This window comes from Peromyscus leucopus, chromosome 22 (genome assembly GCF_004664715.2).
Source record: "Peromyscus leucopus breed LL Stock chromosome 22, UCI_PerLeu_2.1, whole genome shotgun sequence".
Classification (NCBI taxonomy): domain Eukaryota; kingdom Metazoa; phylum Chordata; class Mammalia; order Rodentia; family Cricetidae; genus Peromyscus; species Peromyscus leucopus.
Window position 1 is genome coordinate 4,787,990 of NC_051081.1, and position 18,238 is coordinate 4,806,227.

An 18,238-nucleotide genomic window follows, 5' to 3' on the forward strand; every position below is an offset into this window, starting at 1 on the left:
TTGGACTCAACCTCTGAATGTGCATTTGCATGGTTCTGCATGAAAAACTGTGCCATCTGGTGTTTTCCTTCAAATAAGGCAATTTTATATGGTGTCAACCCACACTGTAAAGAAAAAAAAATACACTTTATAAATCTACATGCTTCTCAACTGAAAATTGATCACAGATTCTGCAAACAATGAGTCACAAAGGACAGATTTTCTCCATCCCTTGCTGCAGGTTCACACACACACAGCTGGCACCTTCCTTTTGACACACCACTGCCCTCTCCAACATTGCCTGTGAGCACAACTCCTCTCCAGAACTCTCCACAAACACTCACTGGTTCCAGGCTTCTTAGCTCCATGGAGATGTGCCTCCATTGGCCCAACCTATCTCGTGGCATCTAGGTTTGGTGTGCCTTGTTCAATGAGTGAGCTCAAGTGGCCCCTCTGGAGCAGTTTCTCAGTCTGTTTTTCCAAACTATTTCTTTTCTAAACTGAGAATTATTATCTCCCAACCTGAATAGCATTTCCTAAGTACATAGAAAATTTGAACAAGTTAAATTAAAAAAAAAAATGTCTTCTTGGTAGGTTTTCTTCAATGATCAAATTTGCCTGTGTGCCTGTGACCTTTCTTATTTTCCACTCCAGCCTTATCTCTGAGAGACAAACCACAACAGAAACTTCTTAATTTCAACAGACTTCTGTTAATTCTACAGACATTCATCTTTAAAATTAACATATTTTTATTGTTTGTGTGTATGTGAAGTGTGTGTAGGGGCCAAATCCTTTATTTGTTTGATTTTCAAATTAAGTCCAATTCTGAAACAAAATTGGCTATGCCGTGTTCCTTTAAACTATGTATATAAAAAATATACTTGGAGAAAAGTGTTTTACTCTGAACAGATTCATTGAGACTGCTTGAGCTTTGGAATGTGATAGGTGGATCTGAGCGTCATTGCTGGAAGTACATTAGGGATGACACTGAATGCTGGCAATTGTTGTGTTGTCCCTGGAAACGGCATGGTGCAGGGCTGTATTCCCACTTAAATCCCTCAGGTGAGGATTAGCACCCTGAATCAGTAATATAGTTATGCATTCTACATTGCCCCTCTGTGTGGCCTGTTGGTATTGTAGAAAGAAAGAGATCTTCAATTCAAGAAAGTCAAGATACATATTTCTAAAATTGCATTGAATAGTTACACTTAGATCAGAGAAATTGCTTAGGTTATGCATATTTTCCCTCTCTTTTTGAGACAGGGTCTTCTTAAGTACCCCTTCTTGCCTAAATTCATAATCTCCCCTGTAGATATAACCAACCATCTTATTAAATAAGAAACACAGAACCAATGCAAAGAAGAAAGCCAAGAAATCAGAGCTAATAGCCTTACCCTGCAGCTAGCCTCTTAAGCCAAGAGACCTCTCTGAAAAAGAGCTACTTCCTGTGTGTTTGTCTTTATATAGTCTTTCTGTTCTGCCCTCTCATTGGTTGTAAACCCAAACATGTAGATGTATCCAATCGTCTTTTTAAAATAAAAAACACAGAGCCAATGTAAAAGAGAGAAAGCCGAGAGGTCAGAGCTCAGAGATAAAATCTTACCTCCTGCAGTGCTCCTAGCTTCCCCGAGAGAGAGCTACTTCCTGTTTGTCTGTGTTTAAATAGTCTTTCTGTTCTGCCTTCTCATTGGTTCTAAACCCAACCACATGACTGCCTCATCACTGCCTGTAAGTACCGCCCTCCAGGTCTTAAAGGCATATGTCTCCAATACTGGCTGTATCCCTGAACACACAGAAATCTACCTAGCTCTTCTAACCATCACGCTCTTGCTATGGCTCTAATAGCTCTGACCCCAGGGCAACTTTATTTATTAACATAAAACTAAAATTACATTTCAGTACAAATAAAATATCACCATATTTCCCCTTTTCTATTTTAATAAAAAGAAAAAAGGCAAAAGGTTATAACTAACAAAAGAAAAACTATATACAAAAGTACAATAACTATATACAATATATACAAGTAACAAATACCTAAACGATGTCTAGTGCATTTGTATTTGACAAATCAGAGAAAATAATCCCCTTATCTATCCTATTTTAGTAAGTCCAAAATGTATCTAATTCACTTTCTATCCTAATTAATCTTCAACTATAACTAACTAATCTTCAACTCCCTCAGAGACCCAAGAAGGAAATAATATTAGCTAACAAAAATAAAAATCAGGAAGTGCACAAAAGCAACTTCCAAAAATTTTGTGAGTTGACAGAAACAGCCAGCTGCCTGGACAGTCACCTGAGGTTTCTCCGCAGTGTTGGGGCATCATCTTCAGCCTATAGGCTTAGTGTATCTGACAGACTCATTTGTGAAGTAGGTTGTACACAAGGTCAACAGTTCAACCTCACATTGGGTGAGAGCAGTCCATGTACCAGAAACACCTGAATTCCACTAGTGTCATGTCATGATTCAGGATTTTAAATACTGGAAATTGTTGATGGTTTTTTAATTCAGCTGTCCATTCTTCTTGGCTGTGTATATATGGCTTCATCTCAGCATCCCCTTTTTCTCCACATCCCTCTATTAAATGCCAGTCTACTATTGAGAGGCATGAGCTTTCAGTTGTTGTTCCATTGCACACCAGAAGCCATCGGCCCACTGCCTGTTCAGCTGTCTTCGAAGAAAAGGACACTGTACCTTTTCCAGATTGTGAAGGCCACTTCAGGGATGGTGCCATATTGTCCTGACCTCAGAAGATGCCTTTTGATAAAGCCATAACCACACTTGTTTTGGCAGGAATTGGTAGTCCTTTGTTTCGTGTTCTGTCTGTCCATTTTTTCCTGTTGATTCGAGGATACTTTGTTGTCCAGTGGCTAACTTTTGCCACAATGAAAATTAACTCCATATGCAGTTTCTTCAATGCCCATATTTTCTCTGAAGTAGATTGGTACTGCCAGGAGCGGACATGTCTCAAAAAAGAAAAATTTCTAAGTTATTAAAACATTTTAAATGCCATATTCGGTAGATCTCTGAAGGGTTTGAAGATGACCTGTCTAAAATATATCTGCTCAATTTTTAAAACATATCTAATATGACTGTAATTTCTATTGTAATGTCTAATTACTAACTTTCATTTCTTTATGTCCTAATAGTTGGTAATAATGTAAAGTATTTAAAACTAGTAATTGTCTTTTTCTTTTTTTTTTTTTAAACAAGAACCTTAAATCTAATCTCTTTTGCTTAGCCTTTTTCCTAACCCTTGACAACAACGTATAACCAACCCCCCTAAACAATGAAAATTATCCCAGACCCAAAACCCATTAAAAAGAACCAAAAAAACTACCCGCCCCACACCACCTCTTTGGGAATGTGGGCGTCGTATTCTTAAAATTGCTTGCTGCTGGGTATGGGCGAAGTTATCTTTATCCTGAAAGAAAAATTTTAGGTTAATTGTCAAATTCTAGGAAAGGTAACTATATCCTTCATTATTATCCAGTCTGTGTATAATGCCAAAGTTCAGGGTTTATCTCAAGTCCTTATTCAAGTAGTCTTTGAGACTGGATCATCTCAGCTAGTCATCTCAAAATTGCTCTGAGCACCTTGTAGTTCAAAGCTGATCTGTAGATGATGTTTGTCAGTTCAGTGATATTATTATTGTCCACGTGGAATTGTTGTTGTTGTTGTGGTGGGGCCCCATCTTCTTCCCGGAGACTTCAGTTGATATTAGGCCTGGCCGTGATTTCCTGCAGAAAACTGATAAGAGACTCGAACACAAAGACATATATATGCAGCTAATTGAAGCCTTTTTTCTAGAATTAGTTAGTACTCTATATGACCATTCATATCTTAACAAAGTTTAAAATGTATATGTATATATTAATCTTGTAAATTTTGATATAAAATTTATACTTTAAGAAAAGTTTAAAGAATCAGAATAGAATCAAAGAGTTGAGATTAGTAATAGAATAGTCCCGTAATTAATTTGGCTTTTGTCCTGTCCCATAGCAGAAAATGGCTCTTTCTGGCATGATACAGGGAGTTTGCATTTTCCTTTTAACAACATGCTTGAGTTTAAAGAAGGAGAGAGCCATTCTCCAACTCCAAAGTCAGCTTTAAATTTTAATTGAACTGGGACTATTAGAAGACCAATAGTGTTAAATCTTTAGAGAAAAGCAGAAACAAACATTTAGGAAGACATAAAATTTTTTTAGATTATATATACCCATACGCCATTTCACTTTGTTTCCTGGGATAGATGATTTGTCCCTTTTCTTCAGTTGTCTCATTTGTCTTGTGTTCTTCAGATTCCTTAACCATCATTCTCCTAAAAGACAAAAACAAAAACCTTTCCCCAAGATTAATTTTGGGGATGTTCCTTTTTGGCAAGTTATTATCTGATTAAATGAAAAGACGTGTTACTGGTACAAGTTAGTTTAAATTGGATGTTCATGCTGGTTGATGAACTATCATCTCCTCTAATTAAGAGGTTTCTCTTGTTCAAATCGAACCTTTATCAATTTTGATGGTACCCACAGCTTATCTTCTCCTGTAGAAACAAAAGCAAAACCTCGTCCCCAACGTAATACATACCCTGGTTTCCATTCTGAGGTCAGCACATCCTTAAAGTATATAGGCTGATTTAATTCTGTAGTTTTTTGTATTATCCAATGTCTCTCTGCAGCTGTTGTTCCTTTCTCATTGGCATTCAGAAAATTCAAAGTTAATAGAGCATTGTGCAGTCTATTTCTGGGGGTTTTTGTTACTCCTTTCTGTTTATTTAGCATATCCTTTAGAGTTCTGTTTGATCTTTCTATAACTGCTTGACCTGTAGGATTATGTGGTATACCTGTAATATGCTTTATTTTGTAATAATCAAAAAACTGTTTCATTTTAACAGAGACATATGATGGAGCATTGTCAGTTTTGATTTGTGCAGGTATACCCATGATGGCCATAAACTTCTAGCAAATGAGTGATTACAGAATCAGCTTTTTCAGAACTCAGAGCAGTTGCCCATTGAAATCCTGAAAAAGTATCGATGGTGTGGTGTACATATTTCAATTTTCCAAATTCTGCAAAGTGAAACACGTCCATCTGCCAGATTTCATTCCTCTGAGTACCCTTTGGGTTACATCCTGCTGGTAATGGCGTTTGATTATAGAAGGAACAAGTAGGACATTTTTTTACTATTTCTTTGGCTTGTTGCCAGGTTATGGAAAAATCCTTTTTTAAGCCTTTACTATTGACATGATGTTTTTTATGAAATTCTGAGGCCTCCAGCACATTTCCTATCAATAATTTATCAATCTCATCATTGCCTTGTGCTAAAGGGCCTGGCAGACCAGTATGAGATCGGATGTGAGTTATATATAAAGGATGACTCCTTTTCCTGATTGTATCTTGTAATTGAATAAATAGTGAAGTTAATTATGAAGCATCAGGGATAAATTCTGCAGTCTCAATATGTAATACCACTCTTTCAGCATACTGAGAGTCAGTTACTATGTTGAGAGGTTCTGAAAAATCCATTAATACCAGCATAATAGCATACAATTCTGATTTTTGCACTGAATTATAAGGACTTTGTACCACTTTACTTAAATTTTCTGATTTGTAACCTGCCTTTCCTTGTTTGTTGGCATCTGTATAAAATGTACGAACTCCAGATATGGGTTTTTGCCGTACAATTCGAGGCAAGATCCAATCAGCTCTCTTTATAAAATCAATTCTGTTGCTTTTGGGATATTTGCTGTTAATTTCTCCCAAAAAATTACTGCAAGCTCTTTGCCAAGGTTCACTTTCTGTCCATAATTTTTCAATGTCCTCCTTAGTTAAAGGTACGACAATTTCTGCTGGGTCTATTCCTGCTAATTGACGAAGTCTCAATTTTCCTTTCCAAATCAAGTCAGAGATTTTTTTCCCCATAAGTTTTTAATTTTTTATTTGGTTTATTTGGTAAAAATATCCATTCCAATATAATATCTTCCCTCTGCATTAATATTCCAGTAGGGGAATGCCTAGAAGGTAAAATAACCAAAATGCAATCCAGCTTTGGATCAATACGATCCACATGCCCTTCATGTACTTTCTTTTCTACCAAGGCCAATTCTTTCTCAGCTTCAGGTGATAATTCTCTTGGACTATTTAAGTCCTTGTCACCTTCTAAGGTTTTGAACAAATTAGTCAGTTCATCACTTTTTACCCCAACAATAGTTCGTAGATGAGAAATATCTCCAAATAATCTTTGAAAGTCATTAAGAGTCTGTAGTCTATCTCTCCTAATTTTCACCTTTTGGGTCTAATTTTTTGCAGCTCTATTTTATATCCTAAATAATTAATAGAATCTCCTCTTTGTATTTTTTCAGGAGCAATTTGTAATCCCCAGCAAGGCAAAATTTTCTTTACTTCTTCAAACATTCTTTCTAAAGTATCTGCATTTGAGTCAGCTAATAAAATATCATCCATATAATGATAAATTATAGATTTAGGAAATTTTTTACGTATCACTTCCAATGGCTGTTGTACAAAATATTGGCACAGAGTTGGGCTATTTAACATTCCCTGTGGGAGGACCCTCCATTGAAATCTTTTAACCGGTTGAGAATTATTATAAGTAGGCACTGTGAAAGCAAATCTTTCTTTGTCTTTTTCTTGTAAGGGTATTGAAAAGAAACAGTCTTTTAAATCAATAACTATGAGAGGCCAGACTTTTGGTAACAGAGTAGGCAAAGGAATTCCAGATTGTAGAGAGCCCATCGGCTGAATTACTTTGTTAATTGCTCTAAGGTCTGTTACCATTCTCCATTTACCAGATTTCTTTTTAATAACAAATACAGGAGAATTCCAAGGGCTGGTTGACTGTTCAATATGCTGAGCATTTAGCTGTTCTTCTACCAGCTCTTCTAAAGCCTGGAGTTTCTCTGTTGTTAAAGGCCATTGCTGAACCCATACAGGCTTGTCTGTTAACCATTTTAAAGGTAGAGCTGTTGGTATTTTTGGAAGATTATCAGTTGTTGTGCCCTGTTCTTGTATAATATGGATGGCTGGTGACCACTCAAAATAATGCCTTCTAATATTTCTCTCAGAAACATGTGCTAGTTTATGATTTGTTTCTGAGATTGGAGGGATTTTAATCTGAGTATTCCATTGTTGCAACAAGTCTCGACCCCACAGGTTCATAGCTATGTTAGCCACATATGGTTTTAATTTTCCTCTCTGTCCTTCTGGACCTATACATTCCAGCCATCTTGCACTCTGTTTCACTCCAGATAATGTCCCAATTCCTAACAATTGAACGTTTACCTCCTGAAGAGGCCAAGCTGGATGCCAAAATTCTGGTGCAATTATGGTAATGTCCGCACCTGTGTCTACCAGACCAGACAACAAAACACCATTTATTTTTATCGTTAATTTTGGTCTCTGTTCATTAATAGAAGTTTGCCAAAAAAATTTTCTTTATGTTTTCTCCTGAATTTTCTATTCTCTCTGTTTCATCATCCTGACCAGCATGATTTATTCCAATAGTCATTTGGTTATTTAATCGCTCTCCAGAGCAGGCATTTCCTCTACAGCTGCAGGAAAGGTTTGAACTGGTTTTGCTATGGGGGCCTGCATGAGGCCCTCCGGGAGTTTCCCGAAAACTGAGGCAAAGGATTACCCTGTCTGTCCTTTGTTGATCTACATTCGTTGGTCCAGTGTTTTCCCTTACCACACCTTCTGCATACTCCAGAAGGAAGGGGCATTCTGTTGCCATTGTTCCTTGAAGAAACATTGCTTCTAGGAATGACCTGTTTACAGTCCCTTTTCAAATGTCCTTGCTTTCCACACCCAAAACATCTAACACTCCTCAAACCTTTTGAAATTACTTCTCCTACCCACGTATCATCATGCTCATCAACCTCAACATTAATTGTTTCTCTAATCCAATCTTCCAAAGGCGCAGATCTTGCCCTTAACGGCCTGATTATTCTTTTGCATGCTGCATTCGCATTCTCAAATGCCAAAGCTTCAATTATTGCCTTACTAGCTTCTGATCCTGAGACCATTCTGTTTACTGCTGAAGCCAGTCTTTCTAAAAAATCTGTGAAAGATTCTTTTGGGCCTTGCATAACCTTTGTGAATGACTCAGGTTTTTTTCCTGGTTCCTCAACTCTGTCCCATGCATTCAAGGCTGCCATTCAACATAAAATTAGGGTTTGAACATCATATAAACATTGTGTTTGTATTGAAGCATATTGGCCTTCTCCAATAAGCTGATCCTGACAAACTTGTATTCCTTTATCCCTCCATCGTTGTTCTACGTTTCTAGCTTCCTCCTTAAACCACGTTAGAAATTGAAGTCTCTGGCTGGGTTCCAGAACAGCTTGTGCAAGGTCCCGCCAGTCCTGTGGTATAATCCTATTATATGTTGACCAAGAGTTTAACATTTGCTTTACATATGGGGAATGCATGCCATAAGATACTATTGCCTCCTTAAACCTTTTAAAATCCATCAGTTCAATTGGAGCCCAGGTATTTTGTGTAGCCATTTGATCAGGCATCTGCTGTACGGTTACAGGATAAGTTAAGGGTGACTGTGTGAAAACAGGCTTTCTTTCTGTAACCTTATGATCCAGACTTGAACCAACTTCACTGTTAAAATTAACAGGTTTTTCTAAAGCTGTTATCCTGGCACTTAAATCGACTATCTTTTTAAATAGTAAAATGAGAATAAGCATGGTGATAAACTGCATAATTCGATCAACATTAATCTTCTCATATAGTTGTTCCATTGTCAGACTGCCTAAAATTTCAAAAACCCAATTTTTTTCCAATGTACACAGAAAACCCATTTTTTTAAATGTGGAAAAAATTGTCTTTTAAATAGTTTCCTTTATGACTTACCAAATCTGCGTAGAACGGTAGAAATCCGAGCGAATTTCAAAAGAGCCACCTAGTGTCCTAGGTGTGAATCCAGAGAGAGAGAGAGAGAGAGAGACAGAGACAGAGACAGAGACAGAGACAGAGACAGAGAGACAGAGAGAAAGCAAGAGAGAAAGTGAAAGTGAAAGTGAAAGTGAAAGTGAAAGTGAAAGCGAAGGGGTAGCCGGCTAAAGCTTAAAGCCAGCCACTTGTTCCCTCTTGAGCTGAGTCAAGGCTTGGCTTTACAGGCAGGGGCCCTGTTTAGCAGGGCAGGCCTGAGCTGTTTGTAGCACTGGCCTTAAGCAAGCAGCTCACAGTCCGGCCTGAGCCCAAGCAGACCTGGGCCGGGGCTAGGGAGCCGGCTGCTCCGGCTAGGGAGCCGGCCCCAAGCAGTTTTTAATGGATTCGCCCCACGTTGGGCGCCAGATGTAGATGTATCCAATCGTCTTTTTAAAATAAAAAACACAGAGCCAATGTAAAAGAGAGAAAGCCGAGAGGTCAGAGCTCAGAGATAAAATCTTACCTCCTGCAGTGCTCCTAGCTTCCCCGAGAGAGAGCTACTTCCTGTTTGTCTGTGTTTAAATAGTCTTTCTGTTCTGCCTTCTCATTGGTTCTAAACCCAACCACATGACTGCCTCATCACTGCCTGTAAGTACCGCCCTCCAGGTCTTAAAGGCATATGTCTCCAATACTGGCTGTATCCCTGAACACACAGAAATCTACCTAGCTCTTCTAACCATCACGCTCTTGCTATGGCTCTAATAGCTCTGACCCCAGGGCAACTTTATTTATTAACATAAAACTAAAATTACATTTCAGTACAAATAAAATATCACCATACATACACATGACTGCCTCATCACTGCCTGTCTGTAGAAACTTCCAGGTCTTCTATGGTTGGGATTGAGATTAAAGGCGTGTGTCTCCAATGCTGGCTGTATCCCTGAACACACAAAGATCTACCTAGCTCTGTCTACCAAGTGCTGGGATTAAAGGCATGCGCCACCACCGCCACGCTCTTGCTATGACTCTAATAGCTCTGACCCCCGGGTAACTTTATTAACATACAATTAAAATCACATTTCAGTACAAATAAAATACCACCATACTCCCCACCAAAGCTTTCCAAGTGATAGAATTTCAGGAGTGTGTCACTACACCTGGATATTAAAGTATCTCATCAGTACTAGTTTGTTGTTGTTATAGTGAGGGAGGTTGCTTATTCATTTGTTTTGCTAACTTGACACAGGCTGAAGATCCCTGGAAAGAGGGATCCTCACTTGAGGAATTGCCTCTATCAGACTGGACTGTGGGAAAGTCTGTGGAGCATTTTCTTGATTGAGGCTGATGTGGGAGGGCACCGCTTCCTAGAGGTGGTTGCACAGCTTGGCAGGTAGTCCAGAGTAGTATAAGAAAGCTGCAAGCCTTGGAAAAAGCCATGGAAAAGCAGCATTGCCCCCATGATCTCTGCTTCAGTTCCTGCCTCTGGTTCCTGATTTGAGCTCCTGCCCTGGTTTCCCTTCCTGATGTACTGTGATGTGGAATTGTGCACCAAATAAACATTTTCTTTCCCGAGTTGGAAAAAACCAAAAAAACAAAGACAAGATCTAATCCAATTCATACCAAAACTGTTGCCCGATAGCTACCTTAATCAAGGGTGTGCAGCCTTCATCATCCTGGACATCAATAGAGGCCTTTTTGGATAATAACAATGTTACCACATCTGGATGATTGTGTGCACAGTCGTAATGGAGTGACTTCCTACAAATTGAGAAAATATTTTAGGAAATTACAGATTACCGTATAAAGGCAAATTCAACTGTAAATACTAGATAGCAATCTTTATTTCCTTCTGATGTAAGAGAAGTAACTGGAATTTTATTATTTACTTATTTCTCTACTCAAGTGTTCATTTGCTATGCTAGGGTTATAGTGCATGGCCGTCCCATTTAAGGTAAGTGCTCTATCACAAGTTTCATCCTTTCTCAGAGCAGCACATCTGCATAACAGAACACCCAACAGACTGAATTCAGCTTGGATTTAAATCCTCCTCTAATTGCTGTTATAAACTAGTTATATATTATACAGAGTAGTATTCAGTAGGTAGGATTGTAGACCAGAGCCACTGTGCCTACCTTATTCTTTATTTCACATTTTAGCATTACTGACATCACTGCCACTTATAATTCATGATGTTTTATGACTATAATAGGCAATATTATATTATATATTAGGATTTCTATGTTCTCCATAACTCAATTTCCCCATGCACAGGATGGGGATTCAACACTGTAGCTATCTTACATCATGCTACTGTGATGCTTCAGTTCACATCTTCAAGAGCATGGACAAGTGCTTCCAGCACCTGCCAGTCAGTTTTTGGTGGATACAATAATGATTAGTCTTCCTACTGATAACAAACACAATATTCCAATAAAGAGAAATAACAGAATTCTACCTACTCTGAAGACACAATTTTTTTAAAAATACATTTACAATATTTTAAAACTATATTCCCCAAGATGGCCTTGAACTTGGTAATCCTACCAGTAGGTAGGATTGCAGGTCAGTGCCACTGTGCCTATCTTGCTCTTTATTTCACATTTTAGGATTGCTAAAATCTCTGCCACAATATTTTATAACTATAATTGGCAATATTTTTAACTTGGCCACTATACAAAATAAAGGTTATCATACAGTCCACTGTGCCTTATATAAAATGAAATATGATACAACCTACAGGCCCAGGGCAATTCTACAGGTCACTTGTATCTATGTAAATTTTAGCTCTTAAAATTATGAAAGGCAAACAAGTTGAAAAAAAGCAGTAACAACAAACAAAAATCTAAATCCTCAGTCATCAATACTTCGATTTTTTTTTTTTGATTTCTCAATGCCCAAAAGTAGTGTTTCTATATTTGCTGCCTACAGGGACACAGCCCAGTCCTCAGACAATAGACAGAGTGTCCCTGATAATCCAGACACCAAATTGTAGCAAAGCAGGCCATAGTGTTTTGTCTTGTACCCACAATGTGTCCACCACACCAAAAATGGGCAAATATCTCTATAAGGAGATAACCTGCTGTATCATAGCTCCTTTGCTTTGATTTTCAAAAAGCTTTAAGCCAAAAGAAAATCAGGATTCAAATGAGAATAGGTTTTTGTATTCAATATTTAAATTTATAGAATGTAAGGAAAGCTGACTGGGCAGATAAACATAAACATTTTAAGAATGAGAAGGTCTTGAGAGATAGTAGAATGTGTATGCTATATAGGAGATATCTAAGTTCCATGTGGGGAATAAATGGATTGACAGAATGGATAAATACAGTTGGAAAATTCAGTGTTTTTAAAGAATGTGTTTGTTAAGCAAAGAATATTTTGAAAATATAATTTATTGTTCTATTATTTGTATAAGGCTCTCATTTCGAAGACAAAGTAACCACTCAGAACTACAGAGATTATCAAGAAGCATATGGGCTATGGAAAATCTACTGTTGAGTGTCCCTGGTTCCCCTTTAGAACATAGTGTGAAATAAGAAACAGAAAAGAAGGGCTGGGGTGAATGGAAGAGCTCAGTTGGTAAAGCACTTGCCATGTAAGCCTGAGGGCCTGAGTTCAGAACTCCCAACACCTTGAAAATCTAGTGCTGGGGATGTGGATATAGGAGGATTCCCAAATCTTGCTTGCCTGCAAGTCTAGCTGAATGAGCATACTACAAGACTATTATACCTAGTGGGGATTTGGGTGAGACAGCCTGCCTCAAAAAATGAGGTGTAGGGACCACAAGGTGGTTCATCAGGTAGTGGGACCTGCCAGCAGACCTGATGGTCTGAGTTCAACCCTCAGAACCCACAATATGGCAAAACACAACTCTCAAATATAGCTTTCTTCTGACCTTCACATACTTACCTGCAGGTGTGTGGGATATATGTGCACACACACATACCACTCTGTTAATGAGATGAAAAGCAATTGAAGATAATGTCAACCTGTAGCCTTCACATATGTACCAACACACATACAACATGTACTCAAGGGAGTGGGGGTCAGAGTCATAGTTCCAACTGAAAATTTCCTTATATGATCCCTCAGCAAACAGGGATCCCACTAACGTAAGATTTCTTAGTGATTCTTTGGGGGGGGGCTTAAAGTTGACATTTTATGTAAAAATTTATCTCATGTTACAATTTTCTGTGTTGTATATAACATAGTATTAAAAAAAATCCATTAAGGGCTGGAGAGACGGCTTGGTGTTTACAAGCTCTAGTTTTGCTCGTAGAGGACCTGAGTTTGATTTCTAGCACCAACAACTGTTCGTAATTTCCGTGCCAGGAGATCCAACACCTTCTGATGCATGTGGTGTGTTGGAAATACATGCAGGCAAAACACTCTAAATTTTTTAAAGCATACACATAAAAATAAAATGTATGTAGTTTCATTAGCTAAATCACTTTAAAGCGCCCAATAAAGTGCTCTAAAAGAGACAATGTAAAAGAATTTGTAAACTAACGGAAGTTCTTTGTTTTGCTTCTCTTAAAAAAGGCCTAGGAGCTGCCCTTCCAAGTTGGGCAGGTCCCAGATGCCTGGAAGCCTAAAGCAGGCACAAACCCCACTGGGCTCAGTGAAAGAAGAGCCTAAGCATGACCTCTCCCCTCCCTCAGGTTACAGTCCTGGAAGGTGTGTTTCTCCTTAGTTGCCTTGACTGTCACCAACAGTTTCTGTCCCTGCTGGCCCTCTCCCCTCCCCAGGTCCCATTACCTGCGCCTTGTGTACTGGCCATTCACGTGGTATCCATGGCAGTTGATCAGCCGTTCTATTGAAGCCAAGTCCCCCACACTGGCTGCCCTTTGTACCTTCCCCACTGGGTCATACCCGATCAAGTAGAGGGGAAATTTGCGTCGTCATTTGTCAACCCAGACCCAAAAAGATAAATATTTTTTTTCTTTCTTTAAAGGTTCTGATATGGGAACTACAATCTGAATAACCACAGAGGTTTGGTACCTGGTAAGGGACCAGAAGGGAGGAGAGTATCTCTCAAGGAAGGGGAAAGTCTATAGTGTTATGATGATATAAATGAACACTAGATTAGGAGGGTTTAATGAGAGGAGGATGGGAGAGAAGGATAAAGGAGGGAATATGAGCAGAGAGAGACAATCAACACTGAATGCCTTTTAAAAACTATATGGAAACTGACTGCCACAGAAGCTTCCTATACGTATGTGAAAGGAATCTAAATGGGCTCAAAACATAACAGGTTTGACAAGGCTCCAATTAGACGTCTTATGCCACCATCTTAAACCTCCTGTGCCAGGAACAGGGTACAGCCTGTTGAATCCCTAACCAAAGGTGGTAGGAATTCCAACCACGCCCCATGGTCGTGCATACCCGGCAGAACACTTAGTCATCTCCATCTCGTCATTTCCGTGTCATAGTCATGCGTGACCCATGCCCCATGATCACTGCGCATGGGCCTGTGTGTGCAGATGCGGCCTGGCCTTTATAAGGCGGCCATGTTCCCCTGTTGCTGTGACCAGCTCGGCCTGGGACCCAGAACTGGCGAGGGACGTTGAGGTTAAGGAGCACTCAGGACACACCGTGGTTCGTCATTCAAACAGAGCCCTTTATTGACTATCCATCAGCCTTATATACCCTGCTACTTCCTACTCTCCATGGGGTCAGGGTACGGTCCTCAGGTTCCCATCAGCGTCCCAGCAGCTCAGCCAAACAGGAAGACCACAAGCAGAGAGCTGATTCTTGAAACAATGTTCCAGCAATAGCTATATCGTAAACATCCTGTGACTTACTGACCACAGGAAAAGAGGAAGGACAAAAGGGCACCTTAGGGCAGTGTAGGGCAAGCAAACAGGCTATGCACAAGGCCTGTTCAGCGTCTGCTGCCAACATGTCCCCTCCTTTTCTTTTTTAAAGCACACAGATAGCCCCTGTCTTAGGTCACCTGTAGCACCCTGTCTGACTTACCCGTCCTCAGGGAGGTCCTTTATCACGTCTTAGGTCGTCAGCAAGGCACAGGAGTTGCCCGTCTTTGGGTACTATCTTTCCAACATATGTAACCACACCTGAGCAGATTCAGGGGGGCTGCATAGCTAATAAAGCTTGCTTGGTTGCCCATTGGTCTTGACTAAACTGGAGACGCCATCGGTACATCATGAAGAATCCGAGCCCAAGACCCAGTGTACACAGGATAAGTAGGGAAACAGACCCTGACCACCTAGTAACCCATCCAGCAATTTTTGACATAGCTTGCCACCAAACATTTTCATCAATAGGAGTGACTCTAGTTTCATTAATACGAACAATAGCATGAACTAATTGCAAAGTAAAATTTACAAAACTTCCATTCTATGGCCCTCTTAAGTAATCATTCAATTCTTTAACCTTAGCAGATGCATTCACAACAATATGAGGGGTTACACACATTTCAGAAAACCCATAGGCACATAACATATGTTGTCTAATTGTCCATTTAAAGTCTGTTGGATGTCCAAAGCACCAGCCACTCTTCCCGACAGGGCATTAATAGTAGTAGCCTGTCACACTCCCTGGGAAATAACCAATCCAGCTGCAGTGGCTGCAACAGCTGAAGTTGCAATGGCAGCAAGTACAGCAGCAGTTATGCCAAGGTCCTGTCTGCTGTGATGGAGTTGCAATGGAAATTCTGCTGCATTCTGTTCCAGTGGAATCATGACAAAGGCAGGAATTCTCACCACCACAGCATGTGTGACATTAGGACTCCAGCAATTACTTAGGCTGCAAATCAAAGCTGAACAATTTAACTCCTCCCCTCCCACACCAGAGCCATTCCAGAGGATAAAGGAAAAAATTGGTATTATTGAATCCTGCAGTAACATTTTGCATCATTATATTATTAATGAACAGATTTTCTCCCTTTAGAGCTTGAGTAGTGAGAACCGCTCCCATGGTTTCTAACACATCTCTTTCCCACAGGTTAGTAGGTAAACCTAATACAACATAAGGTTGAAAATGTCCTTCATGCCCCTCCTGAGCACTCCACTTCAATATGCAGGCACTTTTCTGTGGTCTGGTCTGTCCTATGCCCTGTAACACTGCTGTAGAATCCTCCAGAGGCCATCGTGCAGGCCAGTATTCTTTGGATATAACGGATACATCTGCCCCAGTATCAAGAATCCCCACAAAAGATTTACCTTGAATTTTTAATTCTAATTTAGGCTAGAGTCTAGGTGGGCTACCCAGAACGCTTGAGGAGTACCAGTGGACCCGAACCTCCCTTTCCCCGGGCTACACATAAACTTCTATTTTTTGTAGAAACAATAGGAAGCAGAAGTAGCTGAGCTATACGCTCCCCTTGTGGGATCACTGAGACCCCCTGTGTTGCCTCTGCCATGATTTTTATCTCTCCCTCATAGTCATTATCTATCACTCCAGGCAAAATCCTTATGCCCTTCATATACGCACTACTTCTACCCAAAAGCAGTCCACAGATCCTTTTGGTAAGGGGCCATAAACTCCAGTGGGTAGTGCTTGAGGTCCATTTGAGGGGTTAAGATTGCTCTGGCGGCAGAACTGAGGTCCAGTCCTACACTTCCTGGTGTTCCTCCACTGAGTTGGTCAATTGAAAGGGGTTGTTTTGTGGAATGAAACGGAGGCGACCACTGCCTGGGATTATTGTTTGGGTCTGCATAGCTCTGTACACTCTTGCTTTCGGGCCCCGTCCCCATTTCCCTAAGGTACTGGGTTACCCTGTGCGTCAAACTTAGATCTACATTCACTACTCCAGTGCCGACTCTGTTTACATTTGTGACATATTCCAAGTGACTGGTTTGGATTGTTTTGTGGGCAATCGCGTTTCAAATGGCCTTCCTGCCCGCACTGGAAACATCCTTTAGGTTGAGCACATCAGTCATTCATGCCTTGCAAGCCATGTCTTATGGCAGCAGCTAAAACTTGTCCAGTAATATGGTTACCATCTATGTCTTTGCAGACAAGAAGCATGTCATTCAAACTCTTGCCTTTGCTCCCTCTTAATGCTTCTTTGCAATACTTATTTGCATTCTCATATGCCAACTGTTTAACTACCAGCATAGCCTGACCAGAATCTCCAAAGATCTTTCCTGCCAATTGCAAAAGCCGTGACACAAAATCTGCATAGGGTTCTGGAGGACCTTACAAGACCTTTGAAATTTGTTCTCCCGCAGCAAGGTTTGGCAGAGATTTCCAGGCTTGGACCACTGCATTAGCTATTTGAACATGTGCCAGGGTCATACAATATTTGCTGTTGAATATCAGCATATTGCCCTGTGCCTGCCAGCATGTCATAATTCCTCCAGGGTTGACCAGCCCGTGCATTAATGCGTGCCAACTCTAAGCATCTTTTGTGATTCTCACTTTTCCACAAGTGATAATCTCCTCCAGACAGGGCAGCACAGCATAATTACTGCCAATCACTAGGTGTTAAATAACTAGCTGAAAGGACTCAAAAAGTGTCTCAGTGAATGGAGCCTGTGGACCACAACTGCTCACTGCTTCTTTTAATTGTTTCATTTCTTTAAATGTCAAAGGTACATGATTCCTGACGGCTTGTCCGGCAGCATTAACAGTTTTGGAAACGGGATAAGCCTGCACAGTATCCTGCCAGATAACTCCCCTCCATTTCCCTTCCTCCTTATGAGCCTGATTGTCCCTATCCAACCAGTATGGATTGTGAGGCGGCGGATGACAGCAGATCGGAGCCAAAGGCTCTTTATGTTTTACTTTTGTTTTCTGCAGCTGCCCTTGTAATTCTTCGATCTCTTTCTCTAACCACTCCTCCTCATCAAACAATTCATATATAGACTCAACGTTACTCTCATCATCCTGAACTGCAAGTTTCTTGCAGGGTTTCATAGCCTTCTCTTCCTCTTTTTCCCCTTTTAAAGATTCGTTAGTTTCAGCTTCCTGGGCAGTGGCAAAAGCCTGCTCACATTCTGCTAATTGTTCCTTCACTTTCACCTTGTCAGTTAATAGCGCATCCTTTACCAGCCTCCAAAGAGAAAAGGTTGCAGGCCGGGCGGTGGTGGCACACGCCTTTAATCCCAGCACTCGGGAGGCAGAGGCAGGCGGATCTTTGAGAGTTCGAGGCCAGCCTGGGCTACCAAGTGAGTTCCAGGAAAGGCGCAAAGCTACACAGAGGAACCCTGTCTCGAAAAACCAAAAAAAAAGAAAAAAAAAAGAAAGAAAAGGCTGCAATAGGAAACTCCTCTGGTCCCGTATCCTGCAATACCTTCTGTAGATCACATTTCACCTGTTCCCAATCAGGGATATTCAACCCTCCTCCTGTCAGAAACCATGGGCTAGCTTCAGCTATAGTGTAAGTGCGGT

The 18,238-nt window shown here is 40.3% G+C and overlaps 1 protein-coding gene across 1 annotated transcript; it reads right to left on the minus strand.

The window, feature by feature from the left end:
• Positions 1 to 954: 954 nt before the first annotated feature.
• LOC114685702 (ankyrin repeat domain-containing protein 7-like) lies at positions 955 to 13,782 on the minus strand (the record flags this gene model as incomplete). The annotated part of the gene is made up of 3 exons (XM_037197993.1): positions 955 to 1,104; positions 10,525 to 10,639; positions 13,640 to 13,782. Coding segments are annotated over 3 exons (408 nt in total), but the record flags the coding sequence as incomplete, so codon positions are not given.
• Between the last annotated feature and the right edge of the window lie 4,456 nt (positions 13,783 to 18,238).